Source organism: Haemaphysalis longicornis, unplaced genomic scaffold (assembly GCF_048455015.1).
Source record: "Haemaphysalis longicornis isolate Haplotype H1 unplaced genomic scaffold, Haemaphysalis longicornis Haplotype H1 scaffold_8, whole genome shotgun sequence".
NCBI lineage: Eukaryota > Metazoa > Arthropoda > Arachnida > Ixodida > Ixodidae > Haemaphysalis > Haemaphysalis longicornis.
The window spans coordinates 104,564,169-104,590,663 of NW_027526445.1; the positions used below are offsets into that span (position 1 = coordinate 104,564,169).

General features: G+C 49.7%; 1 protein-coding gene across 1 annotated transcript in view; it reads right to left on the reverse strand.

Moving 5' to 3' along the window:
- Positions 1 to 24,579: 24,579 nt before the first annotated feature.
- The window catches only part of LOC144148416 (uncharacterized), a 29,211-nt gene continuing 27,295 nt past the window's right edge, over positions 24,580 to 26,495 (reverse strand). The window contains exon 5 of the mRNA XM_077679952.1: positions 24,580 to 26,406. Coding sequence (XP_077536078.1) covers positions 26,336 to 26,406 — 71 coding nt within the window. The 3' untranslated portion in view covers positions 24,580 to 26,335. The remainder of the gene's footprint in view (positions 26,407 to 26,495) is intronic.

The window sequence follows — 26,495 nt, forward strand, 5'->3', positions numbered from 1 at the left end:
TGGATTTTCGAATTAAAGTTGCTGTAGATTTGCCTGTGGGATCTATATGTGATACATACCCCGGTAATTTTGCGGGGACATTAGTTTCTTGAATAACGAGCACGTCCGGGGGTGGGTTCCAAGTTGACAGGTATTGCTGGAGCGTCCCGGCCTTGTTTTTGAACCCTCTACAGTTCCATTGCAGGACTGTAGTATCACACTGCCGATTAGTTTTGCGCCCATCGTTAACAGAAGTAGGGTCTTGGTTTTCAACTATCGATGATCGGGAATACGGCGATTGCCTCTTGCGGAGTGAGCTGCTTTCTATATTGTCTACGCGGGCCTGGAGTTGTTCTATTTTTGCCGATTGCTGGTCTATACGGGCTGATTGTCCGTCAATCTGCGCTCCTTGTTGTGTGACGAGTTCTTTCAAGTGAGCGATCTGCCGACATTGTTCGGTGAGTTGTGCACTAATTTGGTTTAGCAGAGTTGTAACACATTCGATGGAGTTGGGCTGCGCTCCTTCCTCTATCGGGCTTGGGCTGGGATTTGCATTTGACTCAGGAGGAACTGGCTGTGCCTGTCCTTGGATTTCTGGCGTTGTCGCCGTGCTTGAGCAAGCACTGGCCTCCTGAGCAAGGGGAGGAGTGATCGTTGGGGCTTGGGGCGAAGTGTCCATGGCAGAGCTACTTTCTGCCAAACGCTTCCCCGGCCGTTTACGTTTCTCGGGATTGGGTTGCTCACATTTCCTGCGAAGCTCGGCTAACTCGGCAAACATCTCGTCAACTTTTCTCTCTAAGCGCTCACAGTTTTGGCATGACGGCTGCTTAATAGGTATGCGCTGATTTAAATTGGCGGTAGGAAAGGTGCAAGCAGTGGGAGAAGCGATGTTAGCCCAGCTCACCTGCCTAATGGTGCTGCCGCCCCTTGAAGAACGGCTACGGGATCTTGACTGGGACCGGGACCGCGATCGAGAGTTCCTTCGCGATGAAGTGGAGGAGCCCCGGGGGACCGGGGTGTTCCCGGGTCTCTGTCGACGGCGGCCACGTGGTGGTGCAGGCTGCTGTTGGTCCGCCGGAGCCTGGGATGCTGCACGTTGTCGCGCCAGCTCCTTCTGTCGCTTGACGTACGGTTCGCAGAACCGCTGCGGGCAGCCCTTAGATGCCGTGAGGTGCTCCCCCTTGCACAGGGAGCAACAGGGCTTGCAGACGTGACCATCAACCGGGTCCCTGGTTCCACAGGTGGGGCACGCCCGCACGTTGGGGCATGGACAGGCCGTTGATCGATGTCCCAGTTCGTGGCAGATGGTGCAGGCAGGAACCGTCTTCCTATACAAGTAGCAACAGTAATCTATACAGTACAGTAACCTATACAGTAATCGTAACAATCCTGGGGAAAAAGGTGCCGTTCTACGTGTACCACCTTGGAGCTGAACACCGACATGCGATAATACCTTCGCACTAAGAGATCCTCGCATCACCAATATCCTCAGCTAAAAACAACCGGAAAATAAACAAAATACCCCCTCCACAAAATGTTTCAATACACTAATTTTTACTTGTTTGTGTCCTTATGAGACTCATGCAGAACTTTAGCTGATATAAAATTTTAGGGGGCGAGCTGAAAGCTTTTCTTGGAAGATGGTAGCCTAGCTGGCCGTGCTGTTGAACTATCAGTTCACCATTGCGATTGCACCCTTCTCCTGTATAAGCGCAGAAAGTTGCAGTATTCACCAGCAAATCATTCTTTGTTTGCGTGTACTTCAATTAACGTGACATCTACGGCAGGAGTGTTGCCAGGGGGGAGTCATGATGTCGGAAGTTCCGCAAACTTTTCTTAATGCTTTGTCTCCCTCTCCCATCCTCTCGGCATTTCCTCGCCCGTGCGATTTTCATTCCCCGTAGATGTACTAACAGGAAAAATCTTAGATAAGAAAAGTGTCAATTTCTTGACAAAAAAAAAGCTTCCTGGGAGCACTTTGTGCACTGTTATTTTAAATAGATATAACAGCGAACGATTCATTTAATGCATTGGCTTCATTAAAACATAAAAATGAATAAAACATTGTTTTGGCACAGGCGCTTTTTCATTTTTTTTACTGGCGGCGTATAGCAATCCCCCCCCCCCCCCCAAAAAAAAAAATATTTACTGCTATACCACAGCTCCAAGAAGATTTCCGAAGAACTGGCAATTCAGCTAGCAATCATCCACAAGGAGAAACTCGGTCATTTTAACCGACACACAAGCTGCCAGTCGGTGCTGCTCGGCGGGGAGTGTGGCCCCACCAATTTTCCGCCTCGTCTCGCCACATCAACCACAAACAACCGTCCACCTCGCCCGGGCAACCTCCCACTGTGCATTGACAGGTGATTACTTTGCACATCGGCAGCGCTGCGCCTATCTCCTCCCAGCCCCTAGAAGAGCAAATGGAGTCGACGCCAGTGGTCGCATTCCAGAAATATGTTTACACCAAGTGTGAAATAAGGTCAATGTTGTTGTTTTAACAAAAAAAAAACTACCTCCACTGCAGAAACTCTGGCCATGGTATTTGTTTTTCTTTGAGAGCCTTTCAGTTTGATCATATGCAAATGTCGTTTCAAATCGCGCGCCATCAGCCGCAAAGGGTTCGCACAACATCCGACAGATGGCGACGAGTGTACTGGCCAGTAGGAAGACGCATTGAAACATCCCCCTCGCGAGGGGCCCGATCAAATGCAGAGCATTTCCGGGGGCGCACGACGTTAAGTAGTTTGCGTTGCGGTAATGCTGTTGCACTTGTGGCAACTGCTGACGAGAGAGCGCTCGTCAGCAGTAATTTGAATGAGTCAAGGATATAAGGCGCGTCCGTAGCCTCCAATTCTGTGTTGGCTTTGTGGCGCAGTGGTTAGAGCACAATGTACATTGCGTTCCGCCCGCAGGGTCGAGGGATCGAAACCTGGCGCCACATAGTATTTCTTTGTTTATATAGTAGGGAGGGGTGCGGTGCGGACTACGGACGCCAACGCGGGTGACATCGTGAGTTACTGAAATGCTCTGCATTTAAAAGGCCCAGTGCTATCGACAATATTTCCCTCAACTTCACTTCGAACCCTCCAAATCGGAAGAAACGAATCTTCGCCGTGTCCAGACAAATGCCTTCGTTCATCCATTCCGCTTACGTAGACCACTAGTTCCCACCGAGTCTTCAGCATAACGCAATTCCTGCGCTTAGGGAAGCCTACTAGCGCACATTTTATTAGTGTGTGCACATAACCCCGACGTCCCGGAATTTCCTTCCCCCACCCTCACCCTCAGCTGTGGGAGAACTTGATTACCATTGACCACCTGGACGTCCAGCAACTTCTGGCATTCTGAGCATCGGTTTCCCGCCATCACTTGGTTTCCCAGACTAGAGAATCACTCTTAATTCATGGTCTAATAAAAGTTTCTTTTTAGTTGAACAACCTTTTGGACCGCACCCTCTGTAGTTCGTTTTCCTAACTCGTCATCGCCAGGAGTCCCCTGTTGATCCGCTGTTGGACTTTCTGTTGAACTTACCGTCCACGCCCATCACGACGTTACCTGCCCCCTCGACAGCGGCCTACGATGCTTGTTCCACTAAGTAGGCTTCGCCAGGAGCACCCTAACCTCGTTTCACTCGCTAGCCATCGCCAGGAGCATCCTGTTAGTCCCAGTACCTTCCCCTCTCACCGCACCCGCCGCGGTGGCTCAGTGGCTAAGGCGTTGCGCTGCTGAGCACGAGGTCGCGGGTTCGATTCCCCGCCGCAGCGGCCGCTTTTCTGGTGGAGGCGAAAAGCAAAAACGCCCGTGTGTACGAGATTTCGTCGCACGCTAAAGATCCCCAGTGGTCAAAATTAATCCGGAGCCCTCCACTACGGCGCGGCCCATCGCCTGCGTTGCGTCGGCGCGTTAAACCCTACAATCAATCCATCAATCAATCAATCAATCCTCTCACCGCGGCGGGTGTTGCCCGTGCGGCAGTAGCCTCCCCATGGCGCCTCCGTCGCAGCTGTTTCCCATCCACGGAGCGTCGGGCGTCGCCTTTGCTCAGAGCCCTTCCCCGATCCTCCTGACGCTTTCCGGTTCCACTTTCCCTCGCACGCGATTCCCGGGTCATGACGCTCCCAAGTTCCCGCAACTTCAACATGTTTGCACTGTTCTGTGCACCTCGAAACTATTTTTTGCGCCTCAAACAATCTAAGAAACATAGAGATCTATGCTTTTCGCGTTAAATGGCCCATTAGGAAAACATACAAATTTATTTGAATAAAAACGCGTTCTCCCTATCACAATCACCGTGCTTCGCAAACTTAACAAAATGGTCTAGGTGAGAACTTTACGAAACTTTTCTATAAAGGCTCTGAGAAGCGCAAAAGTTCTCTCATCTAAAAACAGCATCAAAAAATGTCAGAACCCTCGCGAAACGTCCGTTCAACCTGCGCTGAAAGTGCGTCCAATGGATCGTAAAACCTTCAAAATCCCAATTCGCGAACAAGGAATTAAGAAGATGCGACGATTTCTTGGCCTCTAAGTAAACGCATCTACGAGCGCTCCAAATGTATACCGGTAGGTGGTTAGCGAGTTAGCTATTGTGCTCCTGCTGCGTTATCAATGCGTTTATCGCCTTTCCTAGACTCTTCCTTCTTCGAAATTTTCGAATAATCGTTTTGACACAATGGAGGCCTGGTTTCAGGCACGTGTCGTGTGTCCAGAAACCTTATCACAGCTTCCCCATCTACCAACCCGTCGATGTGGAAAAGGATTATTTTTTGACTGGGCGCCATCGGTTCCACTAAAGAAGTTGCAGAAGGCATCTACGTTTGTTTGTTTATTTATTTATTTATTTATTTATTTATTTATTTATTTATTTATTTATTTATTTATTTATTTATCCGAATACCCACACCACCGAAATTTAGGCACTACAGTAGGGGGGGGGGGGGGGGGGGAGAGAGACATAAAACTTGATACAGGGTATCAATACCGATAGCAAAACAAGTAAGCATGCTCAGCTTATACAGTGTGTATGACGCTTCCTAAGATGTATGACGCACGCGTTACTCCGGCGTCGAGGGGGCGTTTAGGAACGGAGTTGCTGGATTTACCTTTTTTTTCCTTTGCAAGCACAGAAGCATAGTCACGAGATCTGAACCAGCCGCAGTGGCTTTAATCGCCGTGGAGAAGGAAACTCAGAGGACATGGGCTTGAGAAGTTTCGGATGCCGGGTGTGGGTCAGTTCGTGAGTCACCGACCGTGTCAAAGTTTTTCCTGGTAGCCTGACTGTATGTTGGGTTTTATATGAGGTAGACGGAGAGAATAGAGACAGAGAGATCGAGAGATGGAGCAACGTTTGTTAATTAGTATTATTTGTTCCGAGTTTGTGGAAATATGGGAGAGTAACAGGAGGAGGCAAACTTTTCAGGCAGGAAGGGTGCTCGCAAGCATGGAAGGGAAAGCAGAGGTGGGACAAGGGACAAAAACATTGTCCGCATATCTGCTCCTTTCGTTGCAAATGTCGACGAAAGGAGGTATACTCGGCTGGTGCCCATGCGAAGTAAATGCCTCACTTCGCTTTCCCGCAAACCTCTCATGCTGTTCCTCTCTCGTTTCGTTCCTCCCAAGATAACACTGTCGAGGTTTGCTCAAGTCAATTTAGGTTTACCGCGTTCAACTGCTCCAAGTCGGGCGCCTCGATGCCAGCGCTGCCGCAAGGCGAAGACATGTGTTAATCGAGGCACCTTACTACAACGTTTATAGAACCAGATTTCCCTACTCCACGAGTGTTCCAAGCGGAATGTAGAAACTATCTAGTGGCACCTTTCGTTGCTGCTGCCATTTGTTTCTTAAATACCGCCAGGAGCTATAGTAGCGCGGTCAACAGCCATCGACGGCTTTCTGCCGCTGATGTAGTATTACCTTGTCTGCTTTTTTGTTGTAGGGCTCACGATTGTAACCCCTTCCCTCGAAAATTTCATTGGCCCAGACGGTATTACTAATAAATAAATAATTTAAATAAATAAATAAGTAGTTTAAATGCAGAGCATTTCAGTAACTCACGATGTCACCCGCGTTGACGTCCGTAGTCCGCACCGTCGTTGTCCCTACTATATAAAAAAAAATACTATCCAGCGCCCGGTTTCGATCCCTCGACCCTGCGGGCGGAACGCAATGTACATGGTGCCCTACCCACTGCGCCACAAAGCCGACACAGAATGGGACGCTACGGACGCGCCTTATATCGTTGACTCATTCAAATTACTGCTGACGAGCGCTCTCTCGTCAGCAGTTGCCACAAGTGCAACAACATTAACGTAACGCAAACTACTTAACGTCGTGCGTCCCCGGAAATGCTCTGCATTTGATCGTGCCCCTCGCGAGGAGGATGTTTTACTGCGTCTTCTCTCCGTTGCGGGACCCGTGGCGCCATCTGGCGGAGGCGCGGCACAACTCGTAGCACTTTGAAAAGATGCGGCGCCAGCCAGCTGTGTGTGTGCGTGCCGCACTTGTACAAATGGCGAGTGCATTGGCTGTCCACAGAGCAAAGCATTCGTGCAAGTAAGCCGTTGCAGTCAGTCAGTCAGTCAGTCAGTCAGTTGGTTAGTTAGTTAACAACTCCGCAAGCATTTGCGTTTCTTGCTTTGTAAACAAAGCGAAACACGCAAGAATGACGAAATTTTAAACCTGTTTTTATGGATACATCCACACCACAGCTGTTTTTTTTTTTTTTTTCATTTCACATTTTCGTGCTTACTGGTCAGAAATATAATTCTTGTCTTTACGTTTGCGTATATGAAAGCACACAATAACGAATTGTCTATAATCGGGGACAAATTTCTTAGCCATACAGTCAAGGCCAGAGAACCGAACCATGCCTGTTTGCTGCCGAGCGTTCAGCCCAAATTATTCGCTCTGTGCAACCTAAGCAATTGAAAAATAAATAGTTTTTCTTTTTTTTTTACCTTGGACGGACAATTGCTCTAATTTTTTTAGCCAAAGTATGCAGAACAGAAAACATTATTTTTTAGATTCATGGGTTTTTAGGTTACGGCATTCATCACTGACGTTGCATAGCTTGTCTTCAAATAAAGAACTTGGCGCCGTTGTTAGGATTTGCCATGAAAATTTTGACAAAGGGTGCGCGTGTGGAGCCAATGCCATCTATTCACTTCGCCCTTGCGCGCGTGATGTGTATGTGCCTGCTACATGCTAATCTCTTGAGGTGCATTGTTGGATTAGTTGGTGCTTGGACATCGTGGTTTCAGTGATGCAAGAAAAGACTCTCGAAGCAAGCGAAGAACCGACGGGACCACAGCGTTGTGGTGCCGCCTGTTCTTCGCTCTCGCCCAGTGTCTTTTCTTGCGCACTTGAAATCATGCCGCGGACCTGCGTTAGATTCTAATTTCTCGGAGGTGTTTGTTAGGAACGACGCATGAGAGTTTACTGTTTGCAGTCGCCCGTGCAAGCGCTCGATGCGCGTAAGAGGAGACACTTTGAAGCTTGTGAGCGCGTAACTGGGATGTATCGCATGCTTATGATCCTCGCGCGCTGTATAACCGCTCCTATTTTCCTTCAGCGCGAACCGCACGGCAAAGTCGTTCTCCGTTGAATGTGCTGCATGCATGTTCCCTAGTCAGTTACAAAATACGCATTACGAAAATTCAGAGCTATGTTTTATGAATGGTACAACAGTATCGCACTTCACCTGACACTTTATAAATCTACATTTTGGCTACTATCAGTGAACATTGACTTTTACCACGTGGGTTCATCCGCCGGTGTCACTCCGGACGGCTTGGAGCGTAGAACTTCACCGATGGGCAAGGCTTCGGCGAAAGCAGGTTTTACTAGCGTGGCTTCCCACACCGACAGATACCACAGGGCGCGGCGCTCTATACCAGCTACCTGTTGTTTGCCACCTAGCGTGGCCAACATGTTACTTCCGGAGGAGTCATCCACGCGGGGCCACAGGGAGTGGGAGTCGCTTTTCGAAGCCCACTCGTCGGCGTCCCATCCCTCGTCAACGGAAGCGAAGTCCCGTCGAGCGACGTTGGAAGCTAGTGCCAGGTCCCCGGTAACGTAGGCTTCGCCTGACTGCTGAATGTCCTTCGTAGCATTGGGAGGTCCCATCGAGTGCTCCGTCAGCAGGCTTCTAATGGCGTTCTTCGTCATGATGACTGCGCCATCTTCGCGGCAGTGCGTCTCAGCTGCTGCAGTACGTCTCGTCGATGCTAGTCGGCAGTGAAGACCGTTGGCCTTGTAGTCCACGCTCCACTTGAGATACCGGCGTAGCGTTGTTGGCTCAACAACCACGTTGTCCGCCATCTTGATGAAGTGTCGAGCTCGGTGACAGTGATCGTCTGCCCATTCTAAAGCCGAAAGGAAGCTCTCTGCTGCGGAGGCCACTGGGATGACGCCTTGGCGTGGAATCGGCTTCAGCGAAACCAGGTCCTCCATGACATCCGACTCAACAGCCAGCCACTCGGACGCCAAATACGCCGCTTTGTCCTCCTTGTCAGCGACGGAATTGTTGTGATGTGAAGCCGTTTCCTGTACGAAGAAGACGCCGGTCCAGCGGAAGAAAGACTTGGAGCGAGGCGAAAGGAGCGTGTCACGCAAGTTTGCGCGACTCTTCCATGCAGCTGCTTTTGAGAAGATCAGGAAAATTGTGTCGGTTCGTTCGTCTTCGCAGTCGAGGCGCACCGTCGATGCCTTGCCGAGTGAAAGGAAGGTATTTGGCCGTGGACTTCGGGAAGGGTATACGACGGTCAGCCACATCTCCGATGCATCATTCCTCAGGGGCCCGAAAATCGAAACGAAGAGGACGATCGCGAAAACGGCGATGGAAAGTACACTGAAGAAAACGGGTATGCTAACCATGCTACGGGGTGCTTTTTGTAGAGCTTCTTCCTTCTCTTCATCTGTGGCTTACGCTGCACGCATGGAATATGCTCAACCTCCTGTGCAGTGATGTCAGTGGCGATACCGGTACACTGAAATGATAGCGCACCCCCGAAGCGTAAATTGGCCTCGCGTGGAGCAAAATAGTGCGATCCACGGACCGCTTGCAAGGCAGCACGACACGGGAAGTTCAAAAATGGAATGCTTCTACAGCGTTGGTTTCCCCAGTAAACGTAATTACCCCCGCTTACATCTTTGCTTGCCATGATAATTTTTGTGTCGTTTTTTTTTTTCATTTCTTTTGTTTATTAGTTTTTATATTTCTTTATGGGCTGCTTAGGTGGTAATGAATGCTGAATGGTGGTAATATCACATTTTTGCTCAAATATTACTGTCCGCAAACGATTGCCTGCTCGATGAAAGCAGAGAGCTGCTAATATTGTGACTTTAGACTGCAGCCACTATATATTCACCGATAAGAAGGAGGTAAATCATGTAGGTGCATTGGATGGCGCTTGAATCTCCATGTCTCATTGCCCCTTGATGACGTCCCTCGTGGCAATGTTTGGACAATATCATGAGTCATTCCACTCTGCGAAGGTGGACGAGCAGCGGGCCTTTGTAGCCCACGGCATATAGGCGACAAAATAAAGGTGAAAGTTAGCGCGTTGATCGTGTTGCGTTCCGTGACCCGCCAGTTGTGGTAGGCAGCCACGTACATTATATGACTTATGACAAAGGAGTGGACGAGGTACACAAGGCTGTCCTCTTTCATGCCCGCTCCACGCGTGGAGACTCGGTGTATGAGGCGGGTTGCCTCCGCTGCCTTGCCGCTGAGCTTGGCCAGGGTTTCGCCGTTGCAGCTGTTCCTGCTGATTAGCATACCCAAGACCTGGATTCTTGCCCCCTCGGCAATTCGCTGTCCCGACGCGGTGACGATCTTGATGCGGTCTCAGTCTCTTTAGGGGATCTTGCCCTTGCGTCTTGGTGATATATATCACTAGAACCTCGCACTTACTTGGCGAGCAGACCAAGCCCGTGCCCGTGAGGTGCTGCTCGATGGCGGTGACCACCGCCTGCAGCTGGCTCTCGATATAGGCGTCGCTACCACCGGCAACCCACAGGGTGATGTCGTCGGCGTAGATTGTGTAACGGACGTTCGTCTCAGCGCCTCCGCTACTCCGACCATGACGAGGTTAAACAGCAGTGGCGAGACAACCGACCCCTGCGGTGTTCCTGTGCTACCGAGCTTCTCCTTGAGTTTGAGGTCCCCCGCGCGGAGTTCCACCGTTCGATCCGTGAGGAAGTCCCTGACGTAATTGTAGCTTGCTTCGGCCACATTTAGTTCGGAGACTTGCGCCAGTATGGTCGAGTGTTTCACTTTATCGAAGGTGCTTTGGAGGTCCAGGCTGAGGATTATGTTGTATTGCGTGCTTCCCTTGTCGATAATTTCTTCCCTGATCTGCAACATGGCGTCTTGCGTGCTGAGCTTGTGCCGGAAGCCGACCATTGAGTCCGGGTAAAGGCCTTTCTCGAGGTAGTCCTGCCATCGATTCGCGATTACGTACTCCGGCACCTTACCCACGCATGACGTGAGCGAGATGGGGCGGAGGGTGTTCGCGTCCGGTGGCTTGCCCGGTTCCGGAATCGGGATGGTCTTTGCGCATTTCCACTGGCGGGGTATCTTTTCGACCGCCAGCACTCGTTGTAATACTGGGTTAAGGCCTCGATCGACGCGCCGTCGAGGTTCCATAGCATCTTGTTCGTAACGAGGTCCGGACCCGCTGCCGAGCGAGTGTTGAGCTCGTGCAGCGCGGTCCGCACCTCGGCCACTGTGATGTCCCGGTCGAGCCACGCGTTGGGCGACCCTCCGTACGGTGGGTGGCTCCCCATGGGGATAGGGGGTAGATATTTGTCCGCCAATTTCTTGGTCCCTGTGTCCTTGCCTTGCTGCTGTACCGCCGTATGCATGAGCCTGGCGATGCGGTCGTACTGGTGGGTCTTGGTTTTGGTTTCATCCAGCAGGTGGCGTACGAGGTTCCCCGTGCAGCCTCGGTGTAACTGCCCGTCCGCCTTGTTGCATACCTCGTTCCACTGTTGCCGGCACAACACCGTACAGTGTATTTCGATGGCCCGATTTAATTCGGCCACTTTTTTGCGTAACGTGCTATTTAGTCGTTGCTTCTTCCAGCGCGCTTGGTTAGAACGCTTGGCCTCGATCAGGTGGGCCAGGCGGCTGTCCATGGCGACGACCTCTTCGTTTATTTCTATCGTCTTGGTTGCCGATTGCACAGCTTCGGGGAGCTCGGTGGTCCAGTCGCCTGAGTTTTTAATAGCGGGACGTTCCTTGGGCTGGTTCTGGCGGAAACTGTCCCAGTCCATCCACTTGTGTTGCGTGGTGTTATCCCGGAGCTGGCCGGGTATCGTGATTTCCTTGACGTAGCGCCCGCTCCCCAGGTCTACTGCCGTGTTCTTCCACGTGATCTTTCCCAAAGGATCGTTCTTGACAAAAGTAAGATCTGGTGTTGTATCTCGTGCTGCGGAGTTGCCGATCCTGGTGGCGCTGGCTGGGTCCGTGATGAGGGCGCAGTTATTGTCTAGGGCGCTTTGCAACAAATCTCTCCCTTGATCGAGTCGCGGACGTATCTCCACGCCGTGTGCGGCGCGATGAAGTCCCCGCCGATCACGAGCGGGCTGCCTTTGGCACGCGTGCTTGCTTGGTGAAACAGCGAACGAAACTACTGAAGTTGGTGCTTGGGGTTACTGTAGATGGTGAGCAGGAATAAGCTGTCCTTGCGTTGCTTGCTCGGGGGAGAGAGAGAGAGAGAGAGAGAGAGATAGAGAGAGAGAGAGAGAGACAACTTTTATTTACATAAAGGGTTTGGACGCGGTCCCGGAGGGTCGCGACGACTTCAGCCGCTCGAGTCACAAGCTCCTTCTGGAGCTGGGGGTCCGAGCGGCTCAACGCCTCCATCCACTGGTCAGGAGAATTAATGGGAGCGAATAGGTCCTCTGCACAAGCCCACATTTGGGGTTGGATCGTGGCTTTTTCACCGCAGCGGGGGCTCGGGATAATTTCGGTGAATGTGATTGGGCCTTGATTCTTCCTTGCTTGACTTTATGTGAGCCCTTTGCGGACAAGGGTGCACACACCCCGTCCCTCTGCGGGACTGATGTGTGCTTTGTACCCGGGAAGAGACAAGGTCTTCGTGACCGTTTCTTGGAGCATAATTACGTCCGGTTTCTTGTTGACCGCTGCTACGTGCTGTTGTCACCCCGCCATCTTGTAATATATAGCTGTGGTAATTCCACTGCCAGACCATAAGGTCTGACCGTGGCTTAACTGTTGTTGCTGTGTGGTTGGCGGGCATGATTGGGCTAGTGTAAAGGGTTGAGGTTGAGGGTTATTTATTTAAACCAAAACAGATATACATACAATGTACACAGGGACCCAACAATGTTGTCAAAGGTGCTGCTGCTGCTCTTGGGTATAAGAATGATTTTTGAACATTGGTGTGAACGTCGGGTGTCTCACTATTGGGAGCAACGCCTGTTCGATTAATTCGGATTTGGTTTCAACTTTCTGGAAGGATGTGCGGATTAGTTCCTCAAGTTTACCAAACCGCGCATCGGTCGCTGCAATCAGCGTCTCCAGTTTGGTGAATCGGGCGTCTATTCGGCCTTCGAGTCTTGCCTCTAGTTGGGCGATTTCACTGCCCGTTCCGATAGAATCGAGCCCGTGTTTCTTGGGCGCTGGCTCGGCCGCCTTTTCTTCTTGGGGTTCATCTGTCGAAATTTCTGCTTTAGGTACAGTTTGCGGGGCGTCTCAGTCTGCGGTGCCGCTTACCCCCTTCGCTATTTTCTGGCCAAGCTTTCCCTCCTCCTCCAAGAGAACATCGTTAATCCCCGCGGCAATCACGGCAAGATTTCTAGCTTTACTGGAGATGGCCAGCTTCCCGCTTTTGCCGTCACCGTCTGCATCGTCTGACGGGGGACACTGCCGACCTCCACGCGCTCAACCCTTTCGATCCTTTTAAGTGCAGAGCACTGTAGGCGCTCGCCTTGTCCTAGCTCGTTCGCTCGCTCGTCCCAAGTGTATAGAGCACCAAGGTGCCATCCCGGGGTAACGCTGTTGTTCGCGGCGTACACCAGAAGCTTCGAAAGCCAAGCGGTTTATACGGGCATAAGCGTTCGAAACTCGTGAAAACACTGGCGCTTGTCATACATCTTCCCGTTGTTTAGCGCAAAGAAAAGTATAGGTACATTTGAGGGAAAATATACGTAATTAATCGGCAGCGCCCGCGTTCCTTTAGTTTAGGACGCGCGTTGGGTTGGTTTTTACGATAGTAAACGCAAAATGTGGCAGTGCAACGCCGGCCGGTGCGGGGAGAAAAGCACAAAGACAACAGAACTCCCGCTGGCGCAGTTTCAGGCAGGGGGCGCGCCAGCACTGCGAAGGCGGGAAATTTGAATTGCATGGGGTGGTAGCAGAAAGCAGATAACGGCGTTACAGCCCATTATGGCGAATCACTGCTCTGCACATCCGACAGCTTTCACATTGAGTGGAACGGCTTTAATTTTCCATAACGGCAGCGCTGCTCCTCTTCATGTCCGAATTTCCCGCAACGATTACAACGCTATCTGCCACGTACTGCTCTTTGCTGGCGCGCTGCTTTCCGACTGGTTTGGTGATGATGGCGCTGCTCCTAGGAGGCTAAATAAAGCCCCGGATACATGGACTCGACGAGAAAGGGTCGAGTCGACTGGTGGGTTCAGCTACCTCGACCCCTCCCGCGTTTATATGAAACCCGTTCAAAGAATCGAGGTGATGGGGAGCGGAGGGGTCCCGGAAGAAGAGTTAGCGTATTTTCATGATTCTAATGTGCACCCTCTTTTGCTAAAAGGTAGCCTAAATATTTGTGTGCGCGTTATAATCGGGCTCAAAACCGAAATAGGCTTTAAAGCGGCCAGCAACATTGTCATGCGGCAGACACGAAGTCCCCCAAAATCCAACTCAATCCAATAAAAACAATCCGTCAACCCCGCGTGAATGAATTTCAGCGCTCTAATTCCTTGGTCAGCTGTTGCACATTTTTTTGTGCTTCTGAAATTGGCCCGAAAACACCTAGAATTATGATGATCAAATCGCAAACAGCTTCAATGCTCCCCGGTATAACTTTATTTTCAGCAGGATCTCGATTAGCAATCTTCTGAAACACAATCATTTTTGGCTTCCACAGCTGCATACGCCAAATAAAATCTCCCTCTCCCAGGTACGTGGTGTCATGTATTTTTCATCGGCGCAGTACCGTCAGTGTCAAATAGCTTTTTTTTTTGAATTTTCTTTCGCGAACTTACCCGCGCGTTACGATGGAGGGTGCGTTAGAACCGCGCAAATACGGTATTCTGCTCCCCGCGGCCCGTCGACTCAGCCCGACGAAGGAGCCAACCCACCCTCTGCCAACGTTTATAGATACTTTTTCAGTTTCGGAACTGCGCCTTCCAAAGCGGGCGCGGCTTTACCCTAGGCGCTGAGAGGGCGCTCCGGTCGCGAGTTGCGCTGTGCCGGCGGCTGCGGCGGCGGCTCCGGCGGCAGCGTTGACGGCGTGCGCGGCCGGTCCGCTGGGCTCAAAGTTGCAGCCGCGGTGTAGTTGCGTGTCTGCCCTACAAGTTTCTTCTTTCCGCTTGCGTTTGTCTTCGCCCTTGTGCGAGAAGCGTGCCTTTTCAGTGCATTCGGTTGGGATGCTATTGAACAGTGCGGCCGCGTTCGAACGCATTTCGTGACTCCGTCAACATGCCGTGTTTTCTTTCATGTGCCGGGCTTGGTGCAATGCCGACTTGCGTAGTTCGCAGTGGGCTCTGCGAGATTTTCCAGCTCACTTTAGCAGTGATGCTTGTGAGGAGGCTGTGCACACGCATCGTGCATGGAGCGCATGCTTATGCCCTTTGCAAAATGTACAACTGTGAGGAGGAGGACAGAATGTAGTTCGAAAGTATTAATAAAACAAAACAGACTAATGAACAAAAACAAAAATTCTTAGTGCTAACATAATATAACTAGAAAACATACAGTTTAAATCTCAATACAAAACTTCCAAATTTATTGGGTTAGCTTTACCCGCGGAACAATTTGATTTCTTTGAAACTACGAAGCATGCGCGGATGTCTTTCATAAAGGAAGCATACATGCAGTTGCTGCGCATGGTTATCAGGAAATATCATTCATGCTGCAACGAACTTGCGCGATTGCCATGCCAAACGAAATCGTGTGCGCTCTTGACAGCTAATGCTCAGCGAAAATTCATTTAATTAAAATGCTGTCGTTCTTGGTATTTTAGCTCCCGCTAAAAATCACTGGGCGTACGTACATCTCCTTGCATAATCGACCCGTTTCAAATAAATCGCGAAATAGAATAGTGCGGCAACAAAATGTTGAGCAACTTTCAAGAACAGTTATTTCTTTTCGAGTACGCTGATCCCAATCCGAGATGCCGCGGCAGAACACTACGGGAGGGCCGGCATTTGCATGAAGGCGAAGGAGTACAAGAGCGAAAAAAATCACGTGACCACCAACCCTACGTAACGTTTTACGCCACGTAGTTTTTTTTTTTTTTCCCTGCGGGTTATGTTATATTTTTCTGCCATAGTTTTTTTTTTTTTTTTTTTCTCGCGCGCGCTGCGTTTGCACGGCGTTGCACGCGCTCTCCGACAAGTCGACGTTCTGATGTGGTGCCGATATTTCTTCTCTGTGCCTGTTCTATAGGTTCAAGCGCACAGAGCTTTTCTTGCGCGCTGACATCCCAGCGCTCACATGCGGTTTACGTTATGCTTTCCTCCCGACTGGAGCAGGAAAGCGAAACCACTATAGTTAAGCGCTCCGCAAGTTTGCTGTGCGTGCGTGGGTGGGCGCACACATCTGGTAATTGTGTACATTCTTGAAAGCAAACAGCTACAATAAACAGAAGACAACGATTTTTTTTTTTTTTTTGCCACTTGTGTGGTTCTTCCGAGTTCACTCTTGCAGAAGAGCATGCATATACGCGTGCTCCAGTCGGCTGAGCTCAAAGTTTCGGCGTAGTTGCGTTTCTCTACAAGTTTCTTCCTTTCGTTTGCGTGTGTTTTTGAACCCTGTGCACGAACCCTTGCCCTTTCAGTGCGTTCAGTTTGTGACGCTATTGAACAGTGCCGATTTCATCGAGGATTTCGTGACTTCGTCAAGACGCTGTTTTCTTTGATGAGCCTGGCTTACCACAATGCCAACGTGCTCCGCACCTGGCTGTACGAGCAGACGCAGAAGCAACACTCAGAAGTGTCACTTTTTAGCGCCGTCATCGGATCCATAGCTTCTCACCCAATAGAAAAAGAGCGATTCCCCGCGCGGTCAAAGAGATGAGCAAAACGCGCAATGTACGTGGACTTCATTTTCTCGAAGAGGATATTGCGATCATTAACGTAAAGTCATCGAGTTCGGCCGGGCTTACTGGGCACTGAAGGAAGGTGCAGCTTCCGTTAACTTCCCAACCTTCCCAGCAACTTGTTGAAGAAGCAGACTCGGCGGAAGTCTCCTAAAAAGAGAAAGGTAGCGTCTGCGCACGAGCTATGAGATTACAAAAGGAGAGCACTTTCCCAAGGAGCGACAAGAGGAGCTCTCCAAGGCGCCTGTTCCCCAGCAATGCACCGATTTTGCTCAGATAGTCAAGAATACTGCGGCAATACGGCTCCCAGCCAACTGGAGAACGGCAGCACTCGAAGAAGAACCGGGGCAGCGTCGGCAAATTGTTTTTTTACTAGGCCGGTAAGAAAGGGACGATATCACCTATGTTGTCTACGAAAAGGGAAGCTGCTCCAACAGTCGTGTGAGGAAATATCCTTCGTGATGCACTAAATTTGAGCAATTGGCATGGCAAGAGAATTTGTGTGCACGCGTGACAGCCACTGCTACGCGAACGTCCATTTAAAACGCTGTTGTTCTTGATATTTTAGCCACCGCTTCAAATCCCTGGGCGTACGTGCACGACTCCTTGCATAATACCGTCCGTTTCGAATAGATCTCGAACTGCAACGGCCGCAACAAAATGATGAGCAACGTCTGCGAACAGTCATTTCTTTTGGACTACGCAGCCAGAAGCGGCGAGGACCGGAGATGCCGAGCGGAACGCTCCCCGCTAGCAGACGACGCTCGCTCTCCTAGCGCAACTCGCAACCGCAGCGCCGCGGTGGCGAGAGGCGCGGCCGGCCGCCTTCTCTCCATGGCCACGGCGGGGAGATACGGAACTGAAAAAGTATCTATAAACGTTGCCCTCTGCCTCCGGGTCGACTGGACTCGCCGCGACGGCTCTCCGAACCAACCCGTTGAGTTCAAAAAACCTGTTTATTTCGACTCAACGCGCCCTCGTCGGGTCAATGTAAACCGGGCTTAAGGGTTTCGCGACCCTTTTCCACGCACCGCCTTGATGACATCGCTCCGGTTATCCCCCATGCCGCGCAGAAAAACCCCCCCTATGGCTGCGCCGCAGCCGCCGAGGCGGGCGATACCGCGCCCCGGCCAGGAACAGCAGCAGCAGAGCGCGGCATCGCAGGAATCCAGCCATTGCCTCTATTATTTCAATGTCAAACGCATCACCCGCTTCACGTTGGGAATGAGTGGAACACCTTTTTCGCCCACATGTCGTTAAGGTGGGGCCCCGAGCCTAACCAGCCCAGTGTTGCGGAATGGTCGTCCCCATTCCATTCCAATTCCATTCCGGGGAATGACAAGTTGCCTAAATTCCATTCCTTTCAATTCCTCGGAATGCCGGAACATCGCCCATTCCCACTCCGGGAATTGCCGGGCAGTTCAATTCCATTCCTCTAATTCCTCAACGTTTTATCGGGTGATTATCAAGTTACCAATGAACCCACCATTAAGCTGATGTTATTACACGCATTAAGAACTGCTAAAATGCGAAAACACGTAACCAAGGTCGAGGGATAGTGCCTTTGTGACATACTATCTCGTTCTGTGCAATCACCCTACTAATTCCCACAGGGGCAGTTCTCCAGGTAGTTATAGTATTTGCATGGTCAGCATGTCTTTACGAGTTGTGATGCTTTAATATTGTTGAAGTGTGAATGTGTTACTGCTAACGTGACGACATGTTCTATTCTTGTGCTGACAAAAGTATGGTTGAAGAAGACATTATATTCCTTAAGCAGTTAACACGCGTATGGAGCGGTCGTGAGCATGGTTAGAACTATAATTTTGTTAACGAGGAAGAGAACCTCCGGATCTGGTGGTATCAGTTGGAAGAATTACCGCTTGAGAACCTTGTCCTGCCTTTGCACCAAATATGGATCATAGGCCGCACAGGTCGTCAGCATTCACGCATGACGCAATAAAGAAAAAAAACCACTCACGCATGACAAGCGCGCCTTGAAAGCACGGATAGGTTCAGAACTTCCTGTGTTTGCGTGTGCGCATGTGTGCAATGTCGCCCTTGCCGAAAAGCTTAGTTAAGTGCGTCAGGTATCATCCACTGCGCACGAGCGAAAGTTTAGGCTGTGCTTTATATAGAGTATGCGCGACCTTTGTATGGGTGTCTCGATGAGAACCAATGCGCAGGGAGAATTCTTTTTTCTCTCGTTAGTGTATACTGGGATAGTGCATTGGTTCGTATACTAATCTGCGTCTTGTTTTTTTTTTTTTTTTTTTTTTTTTTTTTTTAGAAATTGGGAGATTGTTCACACTTTAGCACCACGCAACCTTTGGCTCTAGCTAACTGAAGAAGGACTTAGAAAATGCGTTGCCGCCATGGACTCAGCAAAACTGAGTCCGAGGCCTGCGTAACTAATTTGAGGAGTTGCATGCAGTGGAGTAGCAATGAAGGTTCCCCCAAGTGTCCTCTGGTCTGGGCGATCAACCGAAAGAAAAGATACAAAGAAAAATGATAACGATAATAATAGAAGGACACGTTCGGCAGCCTGTCGGTCTAGTGTTGTGGAAATCCCTACGCCAGAAAAAAGTGCATAGGTGTCCTCGTTGGTATATTATAGGGTTTAACGCGCCGACGCAACGCAGGCAATGAGGCGTGCCGTAGTGGAGGCCTCGGGGGGGGGGGGATGCCACCACGGTAGTTCCCCACGACGGATACCAACGGCTTAGAGCCACGGTTATTAGGCGGAGAATCGCGACGAACTTCGTAGCAGCGCTGTATTTAAGGACATAATTGTAGTAGAATCGCTGCTTATGAATATACCGTGCTCGTAATCAGCCAACCGATTTTAACAGTACTGAGTTATTGTTAAACTCAAGGCTCCGACTTAATAATGTTTGAACTTGGGATGGTGGGATCTTTTAAGTATTTTTGCATATTTTGACAAAAACAGCGCGTAGAGGGAAAAGTGCGCTTTATTTTTGGAAAATACATGTAATTCCATTCCCATTCCATTCCGGACAAAAGGCGCTTAATTCCATTCCCATTCCATTCCTTCAAGTATTGTCGCCATTCCATTCCGGGGTCGAGAAAATGTGGAATGATTCCGGATTCATTCCAATTCCGGACTGGTAACTCCGCAACACTGATCTAGGCATAGAGTTAATACTAAATCTAGGGTGCCTCGATGCGCGCCCGAGCCCGCTCGGGCGCGCATCGAGGCACCCTAAACTAGAGTTCCTGTATATAGCTCCCGCAGGGAGCTATATACTCTTGCGGGAGCTATATATAGGAACTTTACCCTAAACCAATCACCCGACCGAAACAATTCGAGAGTTGCTTGTGCCTGGTTGCCGAGATTGCCGAAATAGCGGTGCTTTGGTCAGCGATAGAAAACTCAGAGCCGCGGCGGCGCACGTTTCCCAAACGTTACCGCTTTGCACCACGCGTCGCCCAGAGATAAACCAGTCGCGTGACTAAAGCGCTGTGAAGGCGAGCAATTGGGGAAGAGCTGGCCGGATTAGTTGGTCGCTCGGGGAGGATGCGTTCGGCGTTGAAAAAAAAAATACCGGGCCATATACCCACCAACATAAAACCTCGGGATGGGCGAAGCATGCAGTGTATAAGTGTATTCAAAGATTGTAAGTCTCTCCCTTGCCACACAGCGCGCGCTGATTGGTCGCCGGAGAAGCGCCGGTGGGAGGAGCAATCGCGCGCTTGCTGGGGCAGTGACACCCTCTCTTGCGTTGAACCGGATTTAAGTCATTAAATGAGAGACTGGCCATAAGTTGTCTTCGTGTCACACGCCGCATCATGCTAAGAAGCATGCTTCACAGGAGAAAACCTGGCGTTCTGAAACCAATTTCGGGACAGAATGTAATAATTTTATGTTATTAATGCAATTAAATCCTGATATTTCTGTATTATAACTTAGTTTAAATCATGTTAGTTTATTTTGAACCCATTTTATCCAATTCACACTTGTTTAAAGACGGTCAGCAATTGTTGACCATCGTTTGACAACTTCATTTACCGTGACGACAGGATACGATGACGATAGGAGACGCCAACAGGCCTAACCCGGTGAGGTGCCTCGCCCCTAAAGTAGTACAGGAAACGATGATGCGGCGCAGACGCCGTGAGGCGCCGCCGATTAAATTGCCCCCACCGCACTTCGGCCGCCGTCGGAAGCGTACGCGCGCAGTTGCGGCGGGCGGCTTTCCCTCACCAAGCCGGATAACCGGCTCGGGTTTCACACCATGAGTGGTGTGCAACCCAGCCTAAAAGAACCATTCGAAGTGGACGTGTCCAAAACAGCATTAAACAAATTGGAAGTGCAATTGGTTCAAATTCAGTTTAATCGTGTTCTGGACAGATCCAAGTGAACTTCCAAAGTTTTTTTTCCGGCTGGGACGTTGTGAGCAAGTCACCTGCCGCAATTTCCGGCAATCTTTGTTGTGCCCTGTCACGTTATCTATTGCACGTAACGACGCGGAGAGATTCATCACTCAACAAGCGCGGGCGCACCGTCCGTTCCAAAGAGGTTTGGCCGTACGGGCACTGCGGGCTTGAGACATGCGTCCCGGCAGCGTCCGAGTACCTGTACGCCCTTAAAGTGTTTTCTTAGATATAGGCTCATTAAATTGCTGAACGTAGGCCTGGATTATGATCTGAACTGAGCACACTTCGGGGTCAACATTTTCAGCAAATTGCGCAATGAAACGGTTCGGGGCGGGTATAATTATATTTTTTCCAGTGGGGGAGGTAAATACATTTCTTAAAATGTATTTTTTTGTGTTCCTTGCTATATGTTTACAATATAATTAAGTCTAACGCAAAACTTAAAGGAATGCAAGTGGTTGCCAGGGATATTGTTGTTCACATTTCACATGTGCATTAAAGTTTAAGACAATCTAATTACTGTGTTCACTAATGATGTCAGATTTTCTGTGCTTGTACATTTAATTTTGTATTGTTGCTGCCCCTCCCGTAGCAAATGTCTTTTAGCCTCAGGGACAAAAAATAATAAATTTGATTTAGTGACAACAGCTCATCATGCAAGCGACGTGGAATATGGAAAAAGGAAGTCATGGGACTGTTATATGTAATATTGTGTCTGTGTGTCTGTTTTTCTCAGCCCATATCTGCACCCACATTATTGCATTACACAAATGCAGTTATATATAGGACTCCAAATATTCCAATCTCAGTAAAACGTTGTACACAAAAATACAACACATTTATTCAAATGACTTGTGAAAACATACCCGATAGCCAAGCACCTGCGAAAAAAACTCAACAATACTTTACGTGCACTCTTTACCACGCACAAGAGCAGTTTCTTTGGCCGAATCGCGACAGTAAATCGAGCGATACATGGCGAGAGAAAAAGAGAGGAAACTTTATTCTGCAGCTCAAGTCTGAGCCGCGAGTCCTCAGAGGAAGGGGATGTTCCACAGTTGTTTGATGGTGGCGAGCTTGGGGGAGGTGCACAAAGCATTTCAATTGTGGGCAGCCAATCCACTGTGGCGAGTTACTCCCAGTGTCAACGCTACAAATGCCCTAAAACTGCTCAGCCGGAAAAACTACACCCTGTGAATCCCCAACATTATCCCTTCGAAAAAAAAATGAAGGAAGCTCCCACTAGCGCGCAAGACTTGAAGGTAGCGAAGCTGTACGCAACCGTCACTGTTTGAACTGTGCGCAGACCTTCCGTCCAGTCGTGGGAAGAGAGAACAGAGGGGCGACAGAACGGCCGGGCGCAGAAAAGGAAAAGCCAATGAGGCGCCTCTGGCCGTAACGGGACACCATGACTGAGGGGAGGGGGCCGCTCGCAGAATTTGGGGAAGAGAGGGAGCGGCCCGGCGCTTGGTGACCGCGAAAGCGGAAAAGAACGAGAACGACTCGGAGGGGCCCACGGACGAGCATCGCTCCGGCGACTGCTCGAATTGGCTCCAACGAGAAGTGAGAATAAACAGTTAAAGCGAAACAACGAAGTACTTCTTTTGGGTCATTTCAAAAACCTACGACGACAGAAGAGTCTTCTCACAGTCACGACCATCAGGACGGTTTAATTCCACAATTGCAGCCGATTTGCTCCCTCTTTGCTGCCGCAACAACCTTTACTCCGTGACTGTTACCTTAAGTGTAAGCTTCTTTCATTCTTTTTTGGAAGTGTTAATCATTGGAAATCACCTTGGAAGGGCGTACGCTAAGTCCTTCTCATTTCGAGCAAGTGTAGCCACGATTACAGCTAATGCTGAAGTCATTCTCGCTCTAAGCAAGCGTTGCCACAATTACGGCGACACAGCAATGTTTTTTTTGCCTATCTTGGCCAATCTTCTCAAATGGGTATGCTTGGCTTGACAAACATGCACCGGGGACACTGGGAGGTCGTCACAAGGCACGCACCCATGAGTGGTTGCCATTTTCTTGTTTTTTTAACCGGAATCTTGGCCAATCTCCTTCAGTTGGTATACATACTTTGCTTGACAGAAGTGTGCAGGGGACGCTGGGCAGTTGTCACGTGGCACACACAAACGAGCTCTAGACATTTTTTTTTGTTCGTTTTGTTAACTCCCACCGCCACAAGTTCATGTGCTCACGTGCGCGCTCGGCAATTTCTTGGGTTTTTTAACTGCAGACACGAAAAATTACGATTTGCTAAACAGCTTCATTGTTAAAAGTGGGCATACATTTGATCGCCCCCTTTCTTTGGTCAAAGAATGGGAACCGTTGGGTCATTGTGCCCGTTGAATGCCTTTCACGCTATTGCGAGGGAACTGCAGTGTCACCCGCAACAGCTGCTTGAAGTGGCGCACTTCATTCTTCCTCGCAATATACATGGCCCACCAGGTGTCCTCATCAGCGCCCGTGGCCGCCAATGTCCATGAAGAGCTACTTCGCCGGCCCACTTCTCGATTCCGCCGTTTGACGCCATGTCGCCCACAAACAAACGACCTCCCGGGCAAACCAACCAGACACTCACCAACAAGACTGCCATGTATGCTTAAAACACTGCCAGGCATGAGACAACAGGTTGTAGCCCATTCTACCTAGCTCACGTATGTGTTCCCCCAAGCTATCTCAACATCATCTTTCCCATCTTCCATCACGAGGAGGCCAGTGCATCAAGAGCTCTCGGTCTTGCTCAAGAAACTCGGAGACAAGCTCATCTCCGCATACTGGCATCACAGGACGGCTTGAAAGTACGACAGCCGACACCAGGAAGTCTTGCTCGTGAAGAAAAAAACGATTTTTCTCTGGACATGTCGGCTCCAGCGTGGACTCTGCGACAAAATGCTGCGACATAATGTCGGTTCATTCATGCTTCTTGGTCAGCTTAGTAGCCTCAACTAGTATATCATATCCTGGCTTATTGCTTGTGGACGGTGTAGTTACAGAACTGATCAAGTGGCTCACGTAGATCACTTGAAACGCTTTGAACCACGTGACGCTCCTCGACTTGCCCAGAGGCCTGCAGCTTCGATGGGGGGATATGTTATGGTCTACAGGGCTTTGCTATAGTGACCGCCTCAGGCTTTGACACGAGTGAAAGAGAAGGTGTCGCCTCGCCCTTCATACACCCTGTACCCAGAATTGCAGTTCACATCACTTCTTTCCCGACGCCGAAACGGTTCAGAGTCGCAGCTCAGTTTATCAGATCACTGTGCTAACAGCGGCCACAGCCACCAGCCACGCTCGCCGCTTCATTGGACCTCCATGCCACTGCGCCTCCTACAGATCGGCGGCGCCGCTGGCTCCGAACACGATCTGGTGGCACCAGTTGCCGAGCGTCGCACCGGTTGCCTCTCATGTATCCGCTACTCTAGTGGTGGCCCAAACGCGTAATTGGGGATTTCAAGCTCCGATTCAGTCTCACACCTCCGAGGCAGTTTAGTTGACCAAAGTAAACGAGTTCCCTATCATCTTCAGGGTGGGCGACTGTTCAGTCGGGTAGTGTTTCATGTTGACCAACGACAATGTGTGGGTTAAGCCAAAATTAAGGCTTATTTCCGGAACACAACTCGCCTGTCCCGTTTACAGAGTCCAATCCCAAACCAACTGGCAAAGAAAAACATGTTAGTGAGCTATTCAACCTTGCAGGGAATCTCTCCCACCAAGAGAATTAGTGTGCTTGACTCCGTGGTCTCACCTGGTGGCCAACGTTCAGAATGCAGGTAGTCAACTCTTCCAGCTGGAAACAAGAGTTACTGTCTGCATACAAAGCTTTCATTTGCAAACCACCGTACTTGCTTCATACTGTAGGCAAAGAAACAGCGACAGAAGGCTTGCTGTAACAATCTTTTAATTGACACAGGCCCAATCGTATGCAGCAGAGGCAGCCACCTCTGTGCACGTTTCAACAGTGTTCTATGCATTGCACTGTGCAGCCCCGTTACGCCCTGGGGGTAACTTGCACGCCACTTTACATAACACAGAAGGGTGTTGTGAGAGAACTCCGTGGCTAATCAAACGTGTCACTTGCATGTGAGGCAACTGTAATTAGTGTGGTAATACTAGAATGCACCCTGAAGGGTTCGACTGTTGTCTTGGCATCCGTAATGAAACAATGCTGGGCAATACTGTATTTACTTGTAAAATCAATGCACCTTTTTAGCCCAAACAATCGCCGCATGTGCATAGAATCCTTTCATTATGCGAGTTAATACAGTACTTGCTGAGCAGGGTACGCACAACCAAATGCAGAAGGAAGGCAAAAGCAAATGTCTGTAGTTTATATTACAGGCGACAGAAGGAAATAAAACTGCTCTTCATCTAACAAATTTTCACCTAACAGGTGAAAATATACATCAGTGACTGTGTGATTTCCCTGAATTCTCTGCAGGGAACAACACAATGCCCTTTAAAGGAGCACTGACGCGAAAATTTTATGTTACACTTTTATTGCTTTTATCGATGCTTAATGGCCTGGCGAACCTGAAACAGCACTTCAAATACTTCAGCGCGCGATAGTTAATTACAATGAACGGCCTGAAAATCGTTTGTTTCAAATTCCCGCGCTTTCATCCCGAACGGCGCATATGAAAGAATCCCGGCCTGACCTCACCGCTTTGTGCGGACATCACCGGCGCCCGCTTGCGAGGGTATAGCGCCCACTCGCCGCTCGTGGGGCCGCACCCGTGAAGTGACGTCACGAGTTTTTGACGAGCACTGTCGCGTCACTTCTTTTGGCTTCACGGGGTGAAGTCACGCTGATGTTCATTTGCTGAGTGCCGCTCCGCCCGCGATAAATGAGATCCAATTGAACTATGTTCTTCGCGTCGCAGGCCACTCATACTTCAGCCAGGGTATTCTGTTAAGTGAAGGAAGCGAACTGTGCAATAATATTAACGCCGAAAATTGGTGTCAGTGTCGTGTCAGTGCTCCTTTAAAGATATTCCTACTGAAGCTACCTCACAGTACAATTGTGCACCTACAAATACAATCCAGTTCATGTCCCACATTACCAGAGCTAAGATATTCATAATCTCTCTTTTGTTATGCGAATGCGTGCCTGAGATTGCATCGTTGAACACATTTCGCAACTCCATTTACACCCATCCAAAGGCAATAAGCATCAAGTTAAACACACCCAACTGGAAAAAAATTCTGCTGTAGAATCTCTGCACCCAACACAGAGAGATAATAATGCCACAGTGGGATAAATGCCACTGAAGACTTTGAGAAAAGGCCAGAGCAGGAGGAAATAGAGGCAAAACTCCATAACAGGTCAAGGGCCTCACATACAACATACACTATACAATGCCACGAGAGGTCAACATAATGAAGAAAATGCCTAAAATTGTTCACATATTCAGCGAAAAAAAAGAAAGCAGAGACTGAGGCTATAAGAGAGCACTTTTTAAGTCCGACAATGGGAGTGTGATTGTAGACGACAAAGAGAGAGAACCCAGATTCTATTTTGTGACAGCTGATTGCACCTCGCTGGCTGGCCACCAATAAAAGACAACTAAGCGTTATCACAATTGCACCCCCTCTATATGAAAAGGAAATAAATAACGCGTGGCCCCAGCAGCGGGCGGCTACAGCTTGGCCTGGCAGAGATCGACGCCGTTTGTTGTGGGCGACTTCGCGGCTGCGGACAGGAACACATCTGGGGAGATGGCAGGAGAGGAAAGCCAAAGAAAAAAAAATCAGTGGTCAGTTTATGGGCACAAAACAACAAGAGCTAAGAAGTGCAAA